The following is a 25,182-nucleotide window of genomic DNA, read 5'->3' on the forward strand; positions in this document are numbered from 1 at the left end:
AAATAGGGAATGGTAGAGGGAGGTAGGGGTGGGGACACATATGGGGGATGGGGGTTAAGGTAAGGGGGTACAGGAGATGGGAAGGTTCGGGTGTTTGCAGTCTGCAAAAAAACATTGGAAAGTAAAGGAAAGTTTTAACTTCTATCACTGTAAAACTCCGCTTTATTTCAAGTACCAAGCAGACTTTTAAGTAGCTAGAGCAAGTTATACAAATACAATGTAAATTGCAGAACCTAACGGTACACCAAATGAACCATTCCCTTGTGGGGAAATTAATGTGCTTTGTGTATAAATAATTGTAAATAAACTATTGTTGCCATTTAAAAGAAGGTTGAAATAAAAAGCTGTATTACATCGCTGTGTACACCCTAAAATTCTACTGTGTCGTTTTTTATCATTGGTTTTACCTGTATTCTCGTTGAGCCATGATCTTACCAAATTTGATAAACCATCCAACTAAGGGGGTTGCATCAATGGAACTATCCCTATTCCGAGCTATTGAGCTAACACCGGTTACACTATAAAAGTTCAGATGCAATAACATATTTGTATTTTGCAGTTGAACATTAATTTCTCTCATCAAGAAATTTGAAACCTTTTATATGTTTAAAAACATGGGTGAGTGCTCACCTATAAACAAACCTATTTATAATAGGCAGCGGGTTTAATTTCTATATATACAGACAGTCAAGATAAAAAGAACTGAATTATTATATATTTCTTGTTTTCGTTGAAATTCTTTTATTGCATGTAATAAATAGAACCAACGCATTTTTTATTTAGTTTTGCAAATTCACTGCTAAAATTTTTCATTTGACAAATGAATGTTTGTAAATGAATTGGAGGATATATGAAGAAATGGGTAGGGGATATATGAAGGGATGGGTAGGGGATATATGAAGGGATGGGTAGGGGATATATGAAGGGATGGGTAGGGGATATAGGGGGTAAATTTACCTAAAATTCATTTATACTGCATAGCAATAGGAAAAGGCATAGTTTTTTTCTATTTGAAACATTGCAAAGTGTTTAAGGTTTTTATCTATTAAAATTTGTAATTCTTTATTTTTTAATGATATTAACCAAGATGATTTACTAATTTTCTTAAATGAATGTTGTCTTTTGGTGGTAGAATGTATGCAGATATATATAGTCAATCAGTAACTAAATAAATAGATATCGAATTTAAAGGTTGACAAAAATACTGAAATATAGACAGTGGTAAAGACAATTTGATAGAAAGATGGAAACAGAGGTAGAAAGATTGACATGGACTGGCAGTTGGATAGAAAGCTAGGCAGTTTGATAGATAGATAGACAAATAGACTTATATTGGTAGAGATATGACAGTTGGATTTAGATAGATAGACAGTTCTTTATATCGATAGACAGTTCTATAGATAGATAGTTCTATTGATAGATACAGTTCTATAGATAAGTTTAGTTCTACAGATAGATAGACAGATAAATAGTTAGACAGATGGACAAATAGTTCGATAGATAGTTAGACAGGTAGACAATTGGATGTATAGACAAAGCGGATGAAAGATAAGGATCTAGTATTGACCTATTGGCACTAACTCGCTAAATATCTCTGAATTAGAACTTGGAACACTTCATGCTTTATCATTAATTACATTTTAACTTTACAACCCTGCCAATTTTAAAGCGATAAACTCAAAATTACCGCTCTTGTGAAACTTTGAGAAGTGTCTCTGTAACTTATAATGTCTCGACATGAATATCGTTTACTGTGAAGGAGAAGGTTAAATTTATGCGATATTGCTGGTACAACTTTGTTACCTCATAGCTCCTATAGACATTTTTCATTTTATGCACAAGTATGAGAATGCAAATTTATCTGGTTAATATGTCAGAATTTCAAAATAGTTTTGTTCTTCTAAATAATTCTTCAATTCACTTAAGCTTGACATCTTAAAACAACTTCTCTATAATTTTGAGAAAATTTACAGTTTTCATTACAATCACAATTTTTAGGTAACGCATACTTTCGCTTTCACTGTGATTCCAATATCTTAGTGTGTTTAGCTCTGCAGCAGACCTTCACTTTCGATCCCGTGTTCTCTAATTAATCTGAATTTTTGGTTCTAACTTTTTGTCATGTGCTCTGCATGATCTTAGATCTGTGTTAGTAGTTAATACTGTGACAGACCAAACAATGCCCTAGTGATGGGCACGTTCGGCTTTTTAATTTCGATCGTTCATCGTTAGGAAACGCCCCCTTTCGTTCTTTCTCAAAATTACCATTCATTTTCCACTATTTCGTTCGTTTCCTCACTAAACATTCGTTCAGTAAAAATACTATTTTTTTTTTTTAATTTGTTTGGAAAATCGTTCGTTCGTATGTTTTCCTAAGTTTTAAAAACGACCATTTTTCATTTCCCTGAACGATCTATTTTGTTCGTCCATCGTTAGTTTTTTTCTAAACGACATAAATTTTCGCGAACAAGTTTTCAAAAATTTCGTTCGTTGAAAAAAAAGATGCCCATCTCTAAACAATGGTTAAATATATTTAAATAAGATTAGCTTAATTACAAGAAAATGTATCTAATGACCAAAATATAAATTTCCCGCAATTCAATTTAGGATTTCGTGCCTTATTTTCTACTATTTTCTTTACGACCTAAAAGTAAATTTTTTATACTTTCATCCATGCGCAAATTTCTAATGCATATTTTATACGTATTTCAAGCATTACTTTCTACCCAGTTTTAGTGGGTACGAAGTTGAAGTATTAACGTATTTTAACTAGAAAAAAAATAGTAATTATGCAATTATCTTTAATACATTGTACACATGTACATACTTGGTATTTCAATGTGTAACTATCTAGAGAACCCAGTGCTTCCCAAGGTACTCATAGTTACTCCTACCGTTTACCATCGCTTGGTCGTTAATTCAATTTAGAATCTCAATCAAAAATTGAGGCAAATCGGTCAAGGGGACGGGGTTCATGAGTTATGATCGGATAAAACAAACGAAAAGACAAACAGAGATTACAACTTTATATTATAGATAAGTGTACAAACCCGGCCTGTTTTCATATTATTTTTTTTTCTATAAAAATGTTACCTACTTTTTACATAATATTATTTTTCACTTTTTATAATATTTTACATAACAACATGAACCATCTAGCATGTTACAATTTAACATATTCTCTTTTTTTGTTACATTCTAAGAAGTATTGTTACATATTATTAAATTATCTTACATGTTACATATATTGTACTTGTTACATTGCCCAGAGTATTCTTACATGTTGCATATTATCTACTTGTTACATTCTGCAGAATATTGTTACATATCGTTACATGAACTTACATGTTATACATTATCTACTTGTTACACTCTACAGAATATTGTTACATATCATTACATGATCTTACATGTTATATATTATCTACTTATTACATTTTACAGAATATTGTTACATATCATTACATGATCTTACATGTTACATATTATGTACTTGTTACATTCTACAGAATATTGTTACATATCATTACATGAACTTACATGTTATATATTATCTACTTTTTACGTTCTACAGAATATTGCTACATATCATTACATGATCTTACATGTTACATATTATCTACTGGTTACATTCTACAGAATATTGTTACATATCATTACATGATCTTACATGTTACATATTATCTACTTGTTACAGCTTCTCCAGAACATGATAAGTTAGATGATTGTTTTCTCGTGACGTCATCTGTCTTGTTTACAAAGCTTGTTTATTTTCTAAATTCCTTGGTTGTGTACTGACAATGGGTATGACAAATCAGTACTAGGCCTTGCCGGGAGCCAGGGAGGGAGGTAGGAATGGTCATTGAAAACTAGGGGTTGGGGAGGATGACGAATTTAAAATAAATAGTTTTAAAATTTCACCATACACTGTAAATAAACAAGATGTTTGTTTTTGCAAAAAATCTTCTTATCATCAAGACTAATCTTAGATGCTCAACCAGACTAATCTTAGATACTATCCAGACTAATCTTATATACTCATCCAGAAAAATCTTAGATACTCAACCAGACTAATCTTAGATACTATCCAGACTAATCTTATATACTCATCCAGAAAAATCTTAGATACTCAACCAGACTAATCTTAGATACTCAACCAGACTAATCTTAGATATATCTCAACTAGACTAATCTTAGATACTCATCCAGACTAATCTTAGATACTCATCCAGACTAATCTTAGATCCAAAACTTTCCATTTCCGTTCCCACTACACTGTAGTATATGGTATATGGTATATTGTGCAATATTGTGTAAGCAATTTTCCCACACTATACTTTTACACCCTTTCTTTTGTACTTTCAATTGAGGTTGACAAATTTCCACCTTTAAAGCCTCATTTCCGCAAAATGCTTAGCATTTTCGTAAATTTGTCTAAAAGTTAGAAACAAATAGAAGTTTTCAAAGAAAAAATTGCCAACATTTTTTAGTTGCTCGAGCAAGAATATTGTAAAAGTATACATTTTTTACATTCACTTAGTTTTATAAAATAGAAATCTTTTTATCCATTTATTAAACTTTACAAAACTAGTTTTAAAGATTTGAAGATTTTACACCTTTAACGAATTATGAATTGTTGACAAAATGTTGGAATAAATCTTTTCAGATTCTTTTAATAAAGTTAAAAAAGCAATGTAACAATGGGTACACTGCCTGATACCTGTACCCTTGCAGGAATCCCCCATTGGATTTAGTTTCATGAATACATTGCAATTGAATGTTTATTTTGTTATTGTTAGAATGGCAAACAATGATACAAGGGGCCATACATTCATGTATCCAGCTTTCTTTCGAAGGGAGGAAGGCCAACCACAACAATTACTCGTCCGAGCCACCTCGACATTCTCGTCCTTCCCAATGATAGAGATGCTTATTTGTAGAACATCATATATTCTCAGATTAATTTTTTTTTGCAAAATTTAATATTTGCTTTGCCGTAACGTACACAAATTAAAAAAATAATTTTAGATTCAGGGGTTGGACATAAAAAAATATTATTGGAAGGAAGTGGATTTTGAGGTGGCTCAGACGAGAAAATGAGGAGAATGTGGTTCGGACGAGATATTGGCCTTCCTCCCCTCCTCCATCCCTCCACCTATTCACGGATATATTTATCTATTCATCTATTCTATTCAAATGAGTTGCAAAAACAAATTTCTAAGTAGAGGGAGAGAGGGGGGTTTAAAAAAGTCTATATAAGGAAATCTTGTATAACAATGGGAGTAATCTACAGAGTATAAATCAGAATGTAAAAGACGATTCTTAACCATTAAGAGAGAAAATATGCTGGGAGGGGGGGGGGGCAATAGATTAATTTCATTAAATTAATAGGTAATTTCAATTTAGTTTTAAATCATGAAATTTTTTAAAACATATCTCTTTTTCTATAAAGCGCGTACGAAAAGAAAAGTATCTACGTCCAGAATTCGTTCATGAAACAATGAATGAAAAAAATATGTAAAATTGAAATTTTAAGAGTTACGAGGTATCAAAATAGTACCAGCAGTTTTGGGCTTTGACACAAAATGAACTCATTCCTTATTTCCTCATATGAGATTAAATGGGGGGGGTTACAAGAATGGATTTGAGCACATAAGTAGGTTAAATAGTTGACAGTTCGAATGATTGACTGATTGCTTAGCTGATAATTAAACTATCTAGATGCTCGACAATGTAGAGAATGTATTAAGCAATATGTTTAGGATTAGACGAATTCTCATAGAGAGAGAATTAAGTATTACAATAAACTATCTAGAAATTAACCTGGTCCAGCCAAATTGAAATCAGTTAAATGTATATTTTGACGGCCAAATTCTAAATATAGTGACAAATATTTTGTGACAGTTTATATAAAAAAAAATGTTGTACATAGCATAAATTTTTTTTTTGATGGAAAGAAATAGGAGATGTACATTTTCAAATCCATTTAAACTCTACATTACAAAAATTAGATCACACAAAAAAAACGGAATTATATTATAATATTTTTTGTTTTGCCCCTGGAATCAAGAAAAGATTTTTAAAAACTTTTTAACAATAATATTTCTATCATGAAATTTACTTTTAGCCTATCCCAAGGTTATCCCTGGGTTCCTAATTGGTTAAGCCGTTTGGCCAGCTGTAGTCAACATAAAAATATATAAATATATACATGAACGATGAAGAGTTTCATTAGATAGATAGAATGTTATGCATCACATCATTGATTTTTTATTTAAATGTCAGCCTAAAACATTTATGTCATAATGAATATAAATTCGTATATAATATTAATAGATTGATATAGATAAATAGATAGATAGATTATGCATGTATATAGATATTTATAATATATTCATGTATATATAGATATTATATATTCATGTTCACAGTATGAAACTCTTGTCATCCTATGTAACGTCAAATCTTGATCAATGGATGGCATGCAGTGCAGAATGGAGGAGGGGGGGGGAGAGAAAAGGGCAAGGCGAGATAGGGTAATAAAAAGACAACGGAGTCAGGAAAAGGGGGAACGGTGACATTTAAACGTTTAATGCCTTAAAAAATGGTTTCTAAGCTTTTATTTTAGTAACTGTGCATACTGTCATACTCAAGCCANAATGTTACAACATGAAGAAATGTGTAAAATGTAAAGAAATTATGTTGAATGTTACAACGTGAAGAAATGTGTAAAATGTGAAGAAATTATGTTGAATGTTACAACATGAAGAAATGTGTAAAATGTGAAGAAATTATGTTGAATGTTACAACATGAAGAAATGTGTAAAATGTAAAGAAATTATGTTGAATGTTACAACGTGAAGAAATGTGTAAAATGTAAAGAAATTATGAAAGTATATAACGGAAGTTAATCAAGTAACCTCATGGGATTAAACCCCGTGGAAACCCTGCAATATTTCTTATTTCTAATATGCAAGATGTAGGATTAAGGAAGGAAGTGGGGATAAGGGTTAGAATGGTGGAGGGGGGGATGAATTAGAAGGGGGGGGAGAAATTTTAATGTAAAGATAAGATTAGTGGGTAAGAGCTTAGATAAAGTTTATTCTGATTTACATAAAAAGGGGGGAAAGTTGTATTATATTTATAATGGCGCTCAAACTAAATTTAATTCCAGGAAAGATTGAAATGCTTTATGTTTTCTATCAACTCCTCTTCTTGAGAAGTAAAAATGAAAAATGCCGATATCTTTTTAAATCACCTCCTGCTATGGAGTGTATGTTTGTACATGTACTTAAAATCATGATTATGAAAGTGCTAAATAAATAATGAACCCTCTTTAGTTTTTAACTACTAACTCCCGATCTCATTAAAATTGTGCATTGCGCACACTGTACAGGGAGGTTCAATAAACATAGTACTTTTTTAATCAACTTTAGAGCGGCTTTGTTTTGTCTTATTTCAAAATTTTGAACCTCAGTCTCATTTGTTTTGAATAAACTTGCGCACATTATGCTTCCGTTCTCATTATCATTGTGCGCGCTTGTCTTAGCTGGTGGTACTCTCATGTTTCAAGATGTATGCGCGCATTGTTAAAGGGATTGTAATCGCAAATTTTAAGTGAACTTCCATGTAAAGATGGTAATATCCGAGTTACAACGGTACCATTTAAATCTTTGTCTGATCAGGTGTGTACTATATATTAATGTTTGTCTGATCAGGTGTGTACTAGATATTAATGTTTGTCTGATCAGGTGTGAACTAGATATTAATGTTTGTCTAATCAAGTGTGAACTAGATATTAATGTTTGTCTGATCAGGTGTGAACTAGANACTAAGTATACAATAAGTAATTGAATTGTTAATGTAAATTGTAAGTAGGTAGATAAATCTACAATATACATACAATCCTAGATAGATAGATAGATTTTAAATCATGCACGCACACGGGGGGGGGGGCATTTGCCCATGCCCATATTCTACCTGGAAAAGTAATAAATTCGGTCAATTTTCTGTCATGTTTCTACTGCATAAATACTTTCATTATTGTTCATTATTATCGCCTTTCAAACAGTAAATCAAGTTTTGCTCTGAACAAGTTTTAAAGGACGCTGTTGAGAATAGGACATGTAACTCTTCAAAACTTAGTTTTGTTTTAAATTCCTAAATTTCTTGTCATTCACCCCCCCCCCCTCCCCTCCCGGCAGTGTCCTTCTATTGTTGATCTAAAACTAGAATTCTATTGTTTTAACATTATTAACAATCATCGTTTCTGTCGGAACCCCAAAGTTGACCTATTGATATTTTACAGACCTTGTACCTCTAAAACTAGGTTGCGAGCCCCAAACCTCTTTGTAATGTATGTTTGACCTTCAAATGTTTTTGCATGTCATTTATAACTTCTACGTTGGCCTGTAAAATATAGCCCCCCCCCCCTCCGTTTTTCTACAAAAAATTCTTCTAAACAACATATATTACATTTACTAACTTGCGTTATTTAGCACAATCCATTTTGAACAACAGCGTACTTGAAATGCTTTAAGAATTAAAGATTTAAAAAAAATGGATTTATGAAAGATTTGCTTTATTGTATTTAGTTAATTTACCTTTTTCTAAACACAAAAAAGTTTTTTCTAGGGATAGAAATTGCTTTTTTTAAATTTAGAAAATCACTCTTTTAAATAAAAAACTTTATATATTTTAAGAAAGTTACTCTAATATAAAAAGTGTTCGTATATCTTTATTATATTGTAATATTAAAATAACTTATCTCTATAGAAAACATAGAAAATATAGAAAGGAGGTTAGTCTTTGCCACAACCTCAAATTTTCTATAAATCCCTATATCTTATTAACACGATGGTGTATACCTTTGGCATTTCAAACTTAGATTATTTGAGTCAACAGAATTCATAGTTTGAAATTTTTAAGGTCTACGACGTTGGGTTGCAAAGAAATATATATTAGAAAATCAGAGTTTGTGACAAAGATTCAATTCCTTTATCATATATTATTACCATGACCCTTACTTGCTTCTAAAATGTGAATTATACCTTTATACAAAGTTTAAACTTGTTTCATATGATATCAACTTATTTAAGATTTCTATCCAAACAAATAAATAATAATAATTTCTTTAAAATCGTTCACAATATAGATCCAGACCAATAAGACAAGCTACATCAAGACTAAGAACGACTTTGAAATATCGCAACGCCTTAGCCTCACATAGATTCAGGCTGCTTATAAAATTTATCAATTTCTATGACAGGATCGACTGTGAAGTGTCGCAACGCCTTGGGATTTGATTTACCGCTCTAACTTACTTATGTTTTTTGTAGCCCTTTAACTGTACATTTTAGCACTTTAAAGCACTTATGCTTAAGAGCATGAGACCTTTAAATCACAGTGGCATATTTGATTCACTTGATCACTGTGCGTTGTGAATTTACTTGCGTGCAATTCCGCGCAATTCCTTGAAAATCGAGCCCAATTCTGCGCAATTCCGATTCATTGGGGAAACCCCAGACGAAATACTATCTAACTCCGTAGTCGTATAGTTCATAGATTAATACCAATACAGATAGAACACTAGATGTCGTCTTTTCAAGATTTAGGGTTTTTTCGTTCACAATTTAACCCCGAGGCAGAAGCCCAAAGCAGTTACGCGCATGCTATCTCTCTGTCTTTTAATTTAACGCGGCGTAACTCCCGTGGGCTTCTGCCTCAGGGTTATTGTGAAAGAAAAATTTCCAAATCTTAAAAAGACAACATCTAGTGTTCTATCTGTATTGTTATTAATCTATGAATGAGGATTTGATGAGGTTATCAATAATGAAACCCCAAAACTAATTGAAACCTTTAAACTTACCAAACCATACAGAGTTATATAGTATCCTTCACCTTTCACTTATCTTACTGAATACATTATTATTATTGCCAAATAGTTCACGCAAATCTAAATAGATTTATGTATGTCCGAACAGTATTGGAATGAACTCGGTTTAGATATAATCTGTTAAAAGCCATCAAATAAAGTGAAATGGACCTTATCTAAAAATTCACATTTACTAGTGGAAAAATGACTAATAAAAATTAGAATATCTGGAATCCTGTGATCTGTTAATTGTCAAAAATCTTGACAATAAGTCCAAAGGAATTGAATCTTTTCAGTTTTCAACAAACAGAATTCAAATTAAATCTTTTTTAGAAACATCGTAAAGTTTTTCATCAAAATCTAATAAATATGTTTAAAACTTTAAAAACAATACAGCCTTTTACTCAATTTTGTTTTTCTATAGCTTAACAGATTTTTATGTTATACACAATCAAATTTACCATTTTAAAAAACTTACTTTTTTGTTCAGCATGAATTTATTTTAATCGCAAGCTTATTATTTATTCTACTCATATTCTTATATAAGTTCGTATAAGCTGTTTCTATAAAAATAGTTTTAGAAATAGTTTTTAAAATTATTATATTTTTCAGACTCAGATGCTCAGCAATGATAAAACCATTATCCCAGCGGAAGCTTGAAAAACACGTGTCAGCTGTTAAATCTGAAAAATCAATCTTGGCGATCAATAAAGTGAAGAAAGCGATTGGTCGATCTTCCAGTCAAGAACGATCGGCGGTTGATCCCTTGTCCCGGGGCGGTATGACTGGGCGGGAGGGAGGCGGTATTCCCCGCCCCAATGTAACCAGCTCACCAAGCAAACTTGCAATCAGAACAAATACAAAACTACTTGGGAGCAAGCAAGATCAAGTTGGAAGATCATTCTCTGGTGATCATAGATCGCAACCAAGTGAGCAGGGGCTTAGATACCCTGTAGGGGGGCAAGGTCCTACACCAGGGGCGCAGCAGGGGTACCAGAAGGGGTTACAAAAGACCCTTGTGAGCGACAAGCTTTATCCCAGGTAAAGTCTAAACTTAAAGAAAGTCTGAACGTACATAACTAACCCTTCATTGATGGATTGCCCTGTCCGATTCACAACAATACCCTTAAAAGATTTGTCTGTTTAAATAATAATCAGATATTTAAGTTTTTGTTTTGTAGCCTGAGCTGAAAACTTTAGAATGGGATATCCTTAATCCCGATCGGTTAATTAATCTGGAGATTAATAATAAGAAGAGAACAAGCATTATTTAATCTCGAGATTAAGAAAAAGGATTGATTGAAACATTTCCACCATTCAAAAGTTCTCAGCTCTGATAATTTTTATTACATAAGTGAATTGCACAATGCGCTGACAACGGAGAAACAAATAAAAAAGAAGTTTTAAGATGTAAAAACCCCGGACGTTTTCTTCCACTAGATCCGTTAAAGTTTCAAGGGTATGCCACTGTGAAATGGACACGAGTCTCTTTAAATGGAGGGTCATCTAAAATTTCAACGACAGTCCCTTTAAAAAAATCAACCCCAGATTACACAGAGATGATTTAGTTACTGTTCAATGTCGACAACTTGTTAATGATACCCCAATTCAATGTCAGCAAATAACGCCATTCATACTTTCAATGCTTATAAATTACAAATATTTAATTCATAGCTAGTTTTTTTAGAAACTTAAAAGGAACCCCATTTTTTAAGCTTCAGTGATTCAGAATTTTTTTTCATTCTAGCAATACGTTATAAGCAATGATCATATTGGCTGAAACTATTTTTATCACTAAAGTGTTAGAAAATATGAAAACAAGATATTTGACTTTTTAACATAAATCATAAAGCCCGAGGGTCCATTTTAACTTTTGTTTTTGAAATTTATAAAGGCCCACTTTAAACTGTACATATTTCATTTTAAAACTTTCCTTTTATTTTACAATTACAAAACTTCCTAATTATATGTCGAATAATAAATACTCAATCGATTGTTCCAGGGAGCACAAAAAAGGCAGACCACATTTTAGAAATGCCAGGACTAGGGATAATTTGTAATTATGAACTCTGGAATTAAACTTATAAAATTAGATGTACGAATTAAATGCTGCAAATTAATTCAAAGATCAAAGACGACCCTCAAGTCGTCTTATTACTGTCATGTTTTGTGTGACACCCTGTAAAAAATTATGCATGCCTTTCAATATTCCTATTCCTAAGATCTATTTTAAATCATCATTTATTTTCAAATTCTTCTTCTTTCTCCATCATGATTATTCTGTTGACTTCTTACTGTAGGATATCCAGTGAGCAGCCCAACTATCATCCATCCTCCCCTCAGCGCTCCCATACCCTGTCAATGATTCCATCCCACACCTCTCGGACAAAACTAGGCAGTGCTGCGGTAAAGACGACATTTAGTTCTTCGACGTCGTCTTCCGTGCAGTACACACAGTCTTCTAGTAGTTCAACGCAGTCTACACAGTCCACGGGTAGTTCTACGCAGTCTACACAATCTAATGGAAGTTCTGCACAGTCTGGTAGTTCTGTGAGGTTTAATACTGAGTCTACAAGTACATCCACAGGACGGGGTACACTTGCTGTACAGTACAACAATAATCAACCAGGTAACAGAATTAATATCGCCCTCTGGGATTTTACAGGATTATACCCTGTAAGTATGGTGGAAAGACGAAATTATAAACAATAGAATACTAGTGGTTTTCTATTCCAGAGTTTTTTTTGGTTCTCAGTGATAACCAGAAAACTATGGAATATAAAGACGACTTTTAGACTCAAGATATGACTTGCAATAGTCCAATTAACATGAGACACAGTAATTGCTCATTGTAAGGAGACCCATTTCACTTAATTAATGATTTAATAACTTTCCAGTTAGGCTATTTGCTTTGTAACAACATCAAATGCCCTTCAGTATTGCACTAATGTCGTCTTCCTATGCCAAAGTTTTATGGTTATCACTGTATGATACATGTAGACAGATTTATTTAGTTATTCTTGTTTTCAGGGTTTCATGACGACATTATACAGTTTAAAACTTATATCTAATATAAAGTATGGATCTATGTTTAAAAGCTATGAATATGGTTGCATAGATTCTCATTTGTGATTTTAACAGTGGTTGTCGTATATATCAATACAAGAAAGATCATATTCCTGTTTTGATTTCTACCAACCTTTCATACAATTCATAGACTTAAAGAAATGCTGTCAATTTAAAAGGAAACTATTTAAAAAAAATTAAATCCATGACGAAAAAAATACACTTTTATTTCAATATATATTTTAGTTCAAATCGATGTTCTAAAACAATAATATTTTAAAAACGAAGATTATTTTTCCATTATTTAACAGGGTAACTGCTGCAGTTGAATAAAAGCTAGGTTAGAAATAAAAACTGAAAATAAAAAGTTGTCATCATTTTATTGATATTAACGCTGACCACTGTACTATCAAATTGTAGACCAATATTTTTAGATCTTCACAGATTTTTCCACAAAACTTAAAGATAATATTTCACGAAAAAACATTCATGCGCGCATATTCTGGGTTGATGAAAAAAGTTTAACCTTATAAATCAGCTCACTTATTGGTAAACAAATTTCTTTGAGGAAACCCCTTTTTGAAATATAAAATTTCTGTTGGTTAAGGTTGGACAACAAAGAATTTGAAGTAAATTATAAAGTTCTTCTTTCAAACATTTGTTGAATTTTTATGTCTCACACGTTTTGACGCAAATCGATCAGTTTTTAAATTTCTTGGTCACGACTGTAAAATGTTTTGCGTAGACGCAGGAAATGATTTATTCCGTTTGATGGTTTTCTCGGGAGAGTGGATATTATGCAGAATGGTGGAATTGAATTTTTGAGCGTTAAAGCGTAACCATATAAAACTGAGCATGAAATCAAAGCCCAAAATTCCAGATTTTTCCACTTTCTCTCTGTCCTTCTCTCTACCATATTTTATCCAAGTTAACTAAAGTTGTAACACGAATTAAAAATTTGTTTTTTTTTTGTAGATATGACGTAAACATCGTCCCCCTGCATTAATATTTTAGATAGGTAGATACTTACTGCATTGTATATTGTATAATATATATGGATATAGTGTTTAAATATACTCTTCCCTCAAGGTTTCTCTCGCACTTAAAATAAATTGTAAATATATTCAATATTTCAGGCAACTCAATTAAAGGCATCATGAAGGCCGATGTTACGCAATACCCACCCTCCTCCTCCTCCACAACCCGACCGAAGCCTTACTCTTCAACTTCCAACCCTTACCCCCCTGCGTCAACCTCCTACCCCCCCTCCTCTGCACCCTACCCCTCCTCCTCCTCCTCATCCTACCCAAGCTACCAATCTACTCAAACTCAACAATTAAACATCCCTAGCTCCCTCCCCTCCCTACCCCAAGGTCAGCTTGGTCAGCAGAATATCCCCTCATCCTTCCCCTATAATCCTAGTTACGCAAACCAAACACATTCCATGCAAATACATCCGAACCAGGGACAAAGTGTTGGTCCACCGTCAAACCAACAAAATGGGTCCCATTCTGGTCCAGTCAATCATAACCGTGGACAATCTAATCTTAATAATGGGCATGAAGCAGTCAACGGTCATGGACCAACGAACAGTCAAGGGCTTGGTCACAACATTGCCGGGCACGGGTCTTATCTCGGGACAAGTAGTGTAAAAATAGGAAATCCGCAGAATATTGGACAAAATTCGCAAAATTTTGGACAAAATCCGCCAAATATTGGACAAAATCCGCAACATCCCCAAAAAGGTTTCTCCAGCCAATATTCTGATGGTTCTAAATCTCAACACCAATATCCAGGATACAAGGGACCTGGACCTGGACTTTCAAGAAACTTTCCACATTTATTGCACTCTAGCCATCCATCCCAACCTACCCCACCTCCATACACTCAACCCCCGCCACCAACCCCATCATCATTCGATGTAGCCCCCCTGCGACTGGACGGAGAAGATTTAAATTCTTTGAATCACAGCGACCTGTGTCGAAGACTGATATCTGTAAAAGGAGACTTGAAAAAATTGTCGCAAGAAAACGGAAACATTGTCGCAGATTTGAATAAGAAACTTCAAGATCAAATCAATGAAATTAGGAAAACAAACAAATATGAAACTTTTTTAAATTAATAATAACTTAGATCCAACATTTTTTAAATCATAAACTGTAAAGGAATTGAGCCTTTGCTACAAACTCAAATTGTCTAATCCCTATTATCTTTGTGACCTGATGGACCTGATATTTCAAACTAATTTCAAATTAGATATCTAATATAATTCATGGTTTAAAAAAATGTTGCTATAGATAGGGGTTAGAAAATCAGATTCTGTGGCAAAGACTCAATTTCTTAATAAAAGTATTTCATTTCTTGTTTTTGTCAGAAACCTGAAAGAGTTAAACCAGCGGTTAACAGAGGATAGCCAGGTATGCATTTAAATATATTTTTTAATCATCTCTTTCTTAGAAAATCTTTAAAAATTTAGGATAATATACTATTTTTTTTTATTTGAGATATTGAAACAATTTGACGTGTTGTCCCAGAGTTGAACGTTATGAACTAAAATTAAAATAAAATGTCAACAACAGCACCAATTTTATTTTTTCAATACTTATTTCTTGATATTTTTTATTTTTTTGTTATGTAAACTAAAATAATTATTACTAAAAAAATTGCACTATTTGATTAAAAGGTTAAAGTAAAAAAACACAATTTCAAGAATTCAGGATTTTATCTGAATAATTTTTGACAAAAACTTTAATTAAGGAATTGCGAGACCTGTGTTGCTTTCTAGACGATGATCGTCAAAAGGGCAGAAAACTAGCAAGAGAGTGGCAAAGGTATAACCAAGAGAATAGGATATATATTAGAGGGGAATTTACTATAAAAAAGTGTAAAACGGCCATTTTGTTGTACTGTTTCCATACTGCAGGTGTATTTTACATGTTTATGCTATATAACCTTTTGGGCCCTGGAATATCATTTTATAGAAAATCTAAAATTAATGTTAAAAGAAAACCAAATTATGAAATAGGCTGGTTTCATAATTGACCAATGATCATTTCACATAGACTCTATGCCTTTCACTTTACAAACGATGATTTTTCGTTATAACTATAAATCAAATGATGTTTTTTATTCACCAAATTCATTATAAAGTTTATTTAACAGCTTTAAAAATCGAAATTGAAATGAATAGTCTAGGGAGCATACTGTATGAATGTACTCTACTGCATATAATTTGTGAACATTTACATGATTTGTAAACTTTAAACTCCTTTTCAGGCTGAAAAAGACTGAAAAAATTCATACCGAGAGATTATCTCAATTCCACTCTAATATATATTCTATTCTCTATGAAAGGGCAAAAAAGGATGATAGACTCAAACAATAATTAAGTGACAAATATTTCTATGCTAAGTTGACAAAGAATAATGCACATTGCACAAGGCATAGATTAGAAAAGACAAAGAAATGAAGTGGCAAAGATAAACATTAGCGAAGTATTAAAAAAACAATGGTCAAAAAGCAAAAAGTTTAAAAATACAAAACTTGATTAAATAACGTCAGTCAGATAATTTTCGTTTTCTTTAAAGGTTTGGACGTTACACTGCATCAGTGATGAGACAAGAGGTGTCCAACTACCAAACCAAACTCAGGTAATAAAGGAAAAAATCCGCCAAAAACTTATTTCTAAAAAAAATAAGATAGTTAAAGAACATTTAACATTATGTAAAACACACATAACAAATTTTGCTGTAGAGTTATTCTGTGTTTTCGGAAAATTAAATATTATTACTTAAACCTTTAAATCCATTTACAATTTGTCTATCAATTAAAGCATTTACATTTGGCTGCAGTTTACCATAAAATCTCAATTTGTGATAATCACTTATAAAGTGAACTTGTTAAGCAAACTACTATAAGAAGCTTTTTAATTTTTAATTTGTTATTTTTACTTTCCAAGAAAGAATTTCAGAAAAGATAAAATTTAATCTCGAACTCCGAGATTGTCAACAAAAACTAATCGATTTTTTATATTTTTTCTAGAGACCTGGATGGGAAACAGCAGGCGCTAGTCAAGGATAATATTGAGCTAAAAGTGGGTTTTTTACTTAATTCTTAGCTGTACAATCTAGATTGTACATAAGCTGTATATGATGTACTGTACAGTGTACAGGTTTCGTCTACCCATATTGTAACATTGTAATTTTATATTATAATTCTTTGAAACAATACAAGGGAAACTTTATAGTTGAAAACAATGGGTGTACTTTCAAAACAAACATTTTTTAATGAAGAGGGTAGTTGAGGAGATTGTAGACAAAATTTCAAGTGACCTTCCAATCTCTATGCAAAGATAGCAATGCCCGATTTACAACGGTACCCTCGAAACCTTAATCCGATCAAAAATGCAAAAGATTTTCTGTTTTCAAAATTAAAAACATAGAGTTCTAATTCATGCTTAATCAGACAAAGCTTTTACGGGTACCATAGTAAACTGGACATTGCCATCTTTGCATGCACGGAGGGTTGCTTACAGTCACTTTAAGCCGATGTCTCACAATTTGTATTTTTAAATGATTCTAATTTGAAATTTTGCAGGAGCTCTGTTTGTATTTGGATGAAGAAAGAGGGAATGTAAGTGTCTGTATTGAATGCGGAGGTCCCTCTTCCCATACCATCCCCTCATCCCTCCCATCCCCCCACCCTCCCCTCCTCCCATCAAGGGACGAGGGTGACGGGTCGTCTTCTTCAACTAACAATGACGATTCTGAAATATCGTCGTCCAACCTGGCCGACGAATTGAACGCTGTAAGAGTAAGAGAGGCGTTGTACAACAAGGAGTTTAAGATAGGGAAATCTGGATTAAATGGTGAGAGTCAATTTTACAATTTTTATTAAAGGGACTGTAATCGTAATCGTGAGTCTCCACACTCCATGCAACATATATCCATTCCATGATTCACCACGTTACTCTTAAACTTCTATCTGATCAAGGATGGACTAGGTATCAATGTTTTTAATTCTAAAAACTGATAATTTCTAATCGTGATTAAGGCATTTAACTACTGCAGATAAGCATTTAGGAATATCAGAATTAAAGGAAAAAGGAGAAATTGTTTATCAGAAATAGGATTCAAGGGTACCGTTTCAAATCGAGCATTGTATTTTTTGCACGGAGGGTTACTTGCAATTACGTTTACAGTCTCTTTAAGATTAATAATTTTCTTTGCTTCATTGTTATTAGAGTTTTACAAGAAGTTTTTTTTTATTCCTTCAAACTCTTTATGCGAAATCATTAAGTATCTACAATCTATATATATCAAATATATATCAATATATATCATATATATCATATATATCATATATATCAAATATATATCAATATATATCATATATATCAAATATATATCATATATATCAAATATATATCAATATATATCAATATCATATATATCAAATATATATCATATATATATCAAATATTACTTTTATAAAGTTACTAGCTTGGGAACTCAGCGCTGCCAAGGTTACTAAAAGTTGCTCCCGCCGATAAATACGCCGAAAATACGCCTTGTTGCTATACGTAGCTGTTTCTATACGTTGGATTTCTATAAGGTTTGACACTAACCAGCACTTGAACGATTTTACCGGGAAACTAAATTTTCTCTATTAAAGTCGACCCACATTCACACAACTTAAAATCTCAAAACCATACAAAGAACATTCCAGTGGGACCCTCAAGTTCTTCATTCAAAATTTGAGGCAGTCCAGGGGTTCCTAAGTTATGATCGGACAAACAAACAAAAAGACATCCAAATAGAGATTTTATATATAGACTATTTCAAAAATTTTAAACTCTGGATGTTTTGCAAAGGACCAGGCCTTTAGATCGTCAAAGGAATTAAGATTTGGCCACAAACTCTGATTTTACCTATGTTTGCAACCTAATGTCATAAACCTTTGAAATTTTAAACTATGAATTTTGTAAGTCTGAAATAACACAGGGTATGACATCAGGCAGCAAAGATATAGAGATTTTAAAAATTAAGCTTGTTTTAAAACTCACCTTTTTAAGGCAATCTTGTATCAGGTTAGGTTTAAATCAACTAATTAACACATGACAACTTAATTAATGGGTTCCCATCTAAGATTTGAAATATCTTCTTATGTCAACTAACTGGTTGAAAATATGTTAGTATAGCTTATTTTAGCATTTGTAACAATTCGTCTAATACGAATTAATTATACAGGGTTACACAAAAATATATAATATAAGTATACGTCTTCGCTTTCTAATTTAAGAAAAATACGTCTTAGAAATCTCATTAATTTTCTCACATTTTATTTATTTTTCTTCTAATTCAAGTTTTCTTGACTAAAGGTTTTTAAGGTTTAATGAGAGATTTTATAATTTTGAATTAAACTTAATTCTAAACCTAAAATATCTATTTTCGCACCACGTTGGATATCTCTAATTTTACAACTAATGATTATGATATATTGATAATATCACAATGAAAATATGAATATAAATTGCACTATGCGAATAACAAGAAACTGCAATCCAATCAAGCTTGCATAAAGTTTGCATACAGTAACCTAACCAGCCACGGTCAGACGGCAAACTGCAATATTAAAAAGATAATCAAAGTGGAATGCGTTATGGGCCAAGAGAATAGAATATATAGAGAGGAATTTACTAGAAAAAAGTGTAAAACGGCCATTTTGATGTACTGTTTCCATACTGCAGGTGTACTTCACATATTTATGCTATATAACCTGTTGGGCCCTGGAATATCATTTTATAGAAAATCTAAAATTATTGTTAAAAGAAAACCAAATAATGAAATAGGCTGGTTTCATAATTGACCAATGATCATTTCACATAGACTCTATGCCTTCCACTTTACAAACGATGATCTTCCGTTATAACTAAATCAAATGATGTTTTTATTCACCTAATTCATTGTAAAGTTTATTTAACAGTTTAAAAAATTCGAAATTTAAATGGATAGTCTAGGCAACATACTGTATTAATGTACTCTACTGCATATAATTTGTGAACATTTACATGATTTGTACACTTTGAACTCCTTTTCAGGCTGAAAGGGACTGAAAAAATTCATACCGAGATTATTTAAATTCCTCTCTATATTATATTCCATTCTCTATGATTTCAACTTAAAATAGTTGCTCAATCTTTCAGTTTCTTCTCTCTAATATATATTCTATTCTCTGGTTATGGGGTACTTTCCCCACCCCCGCTCCCCTCACTTTACAAATTGCATTCCTTCACCACCCATCACAACCCCCACCCTCACTCTAATTGCACTCCTTCACCACCCATCACAACCCCCACCCTCACTCTAATTGCACTCCTTCACCACCCATCGCAACCCCCATCCCCACTCTAATTTTTTTAAATCGCTTATTTAGGAAGCAAAAGTTGCATAGTGCCAAACAAGCGACAAAAAACGCAAAAATAGTATATTTGGAAGTCGCACAGTTTTTGCTGCCGAATAAGCTATTTTTTATTACATCATTCAGAGTGCCCTTCCTTGAATTCGTATGTGTCTTGCACCACCTTCCAGCGTAATTTCACCCCCCCTCCCAACTCTTAAACCCCGTTTCACACTTCTAAGCAGCTTTTGATGATATCTCGTTACGATATAAATATATCTTACCAGGGCCGGGATACCATATGGACTATATCCAGGGGGTTTCAACTAAAATTATATTTTCGGAGCAATTTCGGTGCACATTGTCTATTTTATCCTAAAGGGACTGTGTTTGTAATTTGTCTATTTCATCCTAAAGGGACTGTCTTTGTAATTTGTCTATTTCATCCTAAAGGGACTGTGTTTGTAATTTGTCTATTTCATCCTAAAGGGACTGTGTTTGTAATTTGTCTATTTCATCCTAAAGGGACTGTGTTTGTAGTTCTATCTAAGAGGTGGATGCCCTATACATAAAACGGTAACTTTTAAATTTTTATCTTTAATTTTCTCCTTTGTGTAAGCTGCAAAAATCCGCTGGGATAGCTCAACCATTCTGGATCATACAATGCTTTACAGATTACCGTTGTGAATTGAACGTGCCAATCTATAAATTTTTGTTTGCTCTACATTCATTATAAAAACAAGAAAACTAATGTTTTCAGATACAATTTTTTTCGGTTTTAACTCCAAAAATCTGGTTTTCACTAAATTCACGATGAATCCCAAAAAGCATGTTATGAAGCAACTATTATTAACTTCCAACCAATGTTTAAAAACAGAACTGTTGAATACTTTCAATTTTTAGATAAAAATTTACAATGTGTCATAAAAATCCAAATCAATTAAGATAAAAATCTGTTCTGTTCAGCTAACAAAATGTAAAAAAGTGGTTTTTGACTTTTCTATTTTCTATGATTGATGCCGAGATTTTTATGTAAAGAAATCAGATATGAATAGTCCCCTGCCAAGAAAATGATATAAAAACCTCCGCATTGGAAGCTTTCTCATTTTCAATTTTTAAATTCATGATTCGTTGTTGACTAAAGTAGGAATTGAGTGTCTTTACGCCACAAACTCAAATTTTCTAGTCTCTATTTCTTTGCAGCCCAATGTCGTAGGCCTTAGATATTTCAAACTATGATTTCTGTTAGATCAAATAATCTAACTTGGTCTACGACACTGGGTTGATAACAAAATTTGTAGTTTGTTACAACTACTCAGTTCCTTTTCTCTCCAATCATTTAGTTTTAATTTTAACTCTTAAATCGTTTATCTTTACAGTTTATGGGTCATTGTTAAAGTCCCATCTTTCTTGGTAATTCTGCAAAAGTATACTTTATGAAACATTAAGATTAGATAAAAAGTATATAGAAAAGAGTTAGTCTTGCCTAATTCTCACTTGAGCATTTTCAGCAGGTTTTTGAAAAGTTATTCTATTTTGTCTTAAAAGTCTTAATTAAAAATAAATTGTTTTTAATAATTTATAGATTTTGTTTTTAATACTTGGGGCGTGATTTCATTTAGAAGAAACTATTTAACAGAAAATATGATATAAAATGACCTAAAGTATGACTTTTTACCCAGATTGTCTGAAAATCTTTGTTTGGTAATGGTAAAAATATCTACGTTCAAATGTAGACATTAGTTTGGCAGTAATAAATATCCACATGTTTGGATGTTTGGGTTGGTTTGGTTTGGTAATGGTAAAAACATAGATATTTGTTTTAAAGTTGGTTTTGTAGTGGTAAAACTCAAGAGGTTTGGTTTTGGGTTGGTTTGGTAATAGCTTATTTTTGTAGTGGTAAAACTTAAAATGTTAAGTTTTGGGTTAATTTGGTAATGGTAAAACTCAAGATGTTTGGTTTTAGGATTGTTTGGTAATGGCAAACCTCATAATGTTTGGTGTTGGGTTAGTTAGGTAATGGTAACACTCAAAATGTTTGCTTTTAGACAGGGTCGGTTGTTTTTAAAATATTGATATTCTTTTAGAAGTTTTTTTTGGTCATAAATAATGATTGGATATAGGGGTTGGTTGAATACTGAATAAATTACATATATCCTAATGTTAAATCGAAATGTTAAAAAAAATCAATAAATTCTCGTATTTCTAAGTAAAACATGCATTTTTTGGCAGTTAAATATATCTATATATCTTCGTAGAAGGACAGATACCTGTATATATATCTATCTCTGTATACATATCTATGTAATTATCTATCTATCTTGTTATACCAGCATAGGATGACTATTAATCAGCCCCTGGCCATAAATCCCTGTCCTTCATGCCACTATACACTGTACAGACTACAGGCCAACGTCAGATTATTCACAAATTTAAATGGTTTCAGACTTTCTAATTATTCAGATTTCCGAGGAATATGTCAATCTTATCAGAAACTACAGTACGCTGTATTTGTAAATAAAACTATGGGAGTTATTATTTTATTTCTTTTAATCATTAAAAACAAGAAAATATTATATTAATGAGTTTGGATGTTTATGATTACAACATTTGGTTGGTTTTCTTATTGCTTGTTTGTGGGTTTGTTGATTTAAAGAGAGTGACCGGCTATGTAAGGAAGTTGAACTGAGTATGCAGTGTTGTGAAAAACTTCGTTCGGATTCATTTGAGACATATTTAACTTTTTAAAGATCTGTAAATCCTGAGTTTGAGCGCAAATTCGATGTTCAAAACTCCTACTTTTGAGTGGATACTTTTCCAGAATTAGTTTTTTTTTAATTATGAAATAACGACGACATAAATGTAAAAAAGTTCTACAATAAACTACAGACGTCATGTATAGGAACATGTTGAGAAAATAAAAATTAATCTTATCATCGAAAATAAGTAGTTTTGTTCAATTATTAGTTTCTATTGTCTCATTATTCTGGTTTCTTATTATTCACAAAGATTTTCGCAGATTTTCTAGAAGTATCATTGAAAAGACGACATTTGAAGAATTTGAAGAAATCTGAGAATAAATTCAAAGAAAATTAGAAATTCAATATGATAATGAAAACGAAATAATCGATTTTAGCATTGATTTATTGAGAAAATTCTTTTGAGAAATATGTTCCTAACAATCTAATTAGATTACTGTACTTGAACGTCGAATTTGACCTCAAACTAAGGATTTACAGATCTTCAAAAAGTTTAATATGTCTCAAATGAATTCGAAAGAAGTTTTCAACAACACTGCATACTCAGTTCAACTACCTTACATAGCCGGTCACTCCCTTTAATGGTTTGTTAGTTGAACGAGTTAATTGGTTAGTTGGTTAGTTGGTTGGTTATATGGTTGGTTAGATGGTAGTGTTTGTTGGTAAGATGGTTAGTTAGTTGTTCGAGTTTGGTTGATTAGTTGGTTGGGTGGCTGGTTAGCTGGTATGTTGGTTGGAAAGATGATTTGTTAGTTGAAAGAGTTGACTGGTTGGTTGGTTGATTAGTTTTTTGGTCCGTTGGTTGGTTGATTAGATGGTTAGTTAGTTTGTTTATCTGATTGGTTGATTTGGGGTTTTAACGATAAGTTTACTGTTTTTTAAAGTAAAAATAATTTATTTAAAATCAAGGCTCATTAGAATACAATTTTCTTATTTTTTCCTTCTTCCTTCCTTCATCTTGCCAGTTCAGTTATTAATTGTTTGCTAGTATCCTGCATACTGCAGATTATCATCTAATTATCTTGAATTATTATTGCAATTATTCATGATAACAATCTTGCTCAGGATAATAATTAGTTTTGCATCCTTTATGAGTTTGTCTACGGCTTAATAGGAAACGTATTCTGAACATAAATGATATTTAAAGGACTGTAAACGTATTCTGAACATGAATGATATTTAAAGGACTGTGAACGTATTCTGAACATGAATGATATTTAAAGGACTGTGAATGTATTCTGAACTATTTAAAGGACTGTGAACGTACTTTGAACATGAATGATATTTTAGGGACTGTGAACGTATTATGAACGTTAATCATATTTAAAGGACTGTGAACGTATTATGAACATGAATGATATTTAAAGTACTGTGAACGTACTTTGAACATGAATGATATTTAAGGGACTGTGAACGTATTATGAACGTTAATGATATTTAAAGGACTGTGAACGTATTCTGAACATAAATGACATTTAAAGGACTGTGAACGTATTTTGAACATGAATGATATTTAAAGGACTGTGAACGTATTCTGAACATGAATGATATTTAAAGGACTGTGAACGTATTTTGAACATGAATGATATTTAAAGGACTGTGAACGTATTCTGAACATGAATGATATGTAATTTCGTTTGACTTCCCTTTAAATAGTTTTATAACCGATTTACAACGATACTCTTGCCTAGAATGAAAAATTATGGATATTTCCTTGTTTTTCTCTCTGAAATTGATACTATTATTTTTTTTAGATGAGGTTCTCCAATATATCCGAGATCTAGAGGATAGATTAGGAGTAACTGATCTCTACAGAGACGATCAATTAGGGAGTAAGAATCATTACAGGGAGGATCATTTGAACAGCAAGGATCATTATCAAGAGGATCATAGAAGAGATATTGAAAATCCCAGTCCACAGTGGAATAGTCGCCCTGAGGCAGTTTCAAATGCATTCAAGGTATTTATTAATGTAAAATTCAAGGAATGTTATTAAATCAGTTTTTTTTGTGATAATTGTCATAATTGAGAATTAATGATAAAATAATGATACTCTGATACTGATACTGATACTGATACTGATAC

General features: G+C 32.1%; 2 protein-coding genes across 2 annotated transcripts in view; one reads left to right on the plus strand and one right to left on the minus strand.

Moving 5' to 3' along the window:
• Positions 1 to 8,080, minus strand: part of LOC111707394 (chymotrypsin-like protease CTRL-1) — a 37,794-nt gene extending 29,714 nt beyond the window's left edge. The window contains exon 1 of the mRNA XM_023480497.1: positions 8,070 to 8,080. The gene's annotated coding sequence lies outside the window, so the exon portion shown is untranslated. The remainder of the gene's footprint in view (positions 1 to 8,069) is intronic.
• Positions 1 to 25,182, plus strand: part of LOC111707391 (AT-rich interactive domain-containing protein 1B) — a 38,382-nt gene that overhangs the window by 12,206 nt on the left and 994 nt on the right. Inside the window, exons 2-10 of the mRNA XM_023480494.1 lie at positions 10,487 to 10,915; positions 12,175 to 12,503; positions 14,077 to 15,028; positions 15,315 to 15,357; positions 15,698 to 15,771; positions 16,528 to 16,590; positions 16,982 to 17,033; positions 17,537 to 17,807; positions 24,852 to 25,057. Of these exons, the coding sequence (XP_023336262.1) occupies positions 10,503 to 10,915; positions 12,175 to 12,503; positions 14,077 to 15,028; positions 15,315 to 15,357; positions 15,698 to 15,771; positions 16,528 to 16,590; positions 16,982 to 17,033; positions 17,537 to 17,807; positions 24,852 to 25,057 (2,403 nt within the window). The 5' untranslated portion in view covers positions 10,487 to 10,502. The remainder of the gene's footprint in view (positions 1 to 10,486; positions 10,916 to 12,174; positions 12,504 to 14,076; positions 15,029 to 15,314; positions 15,358 to 15,697; positions 15,772 to 16,527; positions 16,591 to 16,981; positions 17,034 to 17,536; positions 17,808 to 24,851; positions 25,058 to 25,182) is intronic.

Source organism: Eurytemora carolleeae, unplaced genomic scaffold (genome assembly GCF_000591075.1).
Source record: "Eurytemora carolleeae unplaced genomic scaffold, Eaff_2.0 scaffold803, whole genome shotgun sequence".
Taxonomy (NCBI): domain Eukaryota; kingdom Metazoa; phylum Arthropoda; class Copepoda; order Calanoida; family Temoridae; genus Eurytemora; species Eurytemora carolleeae.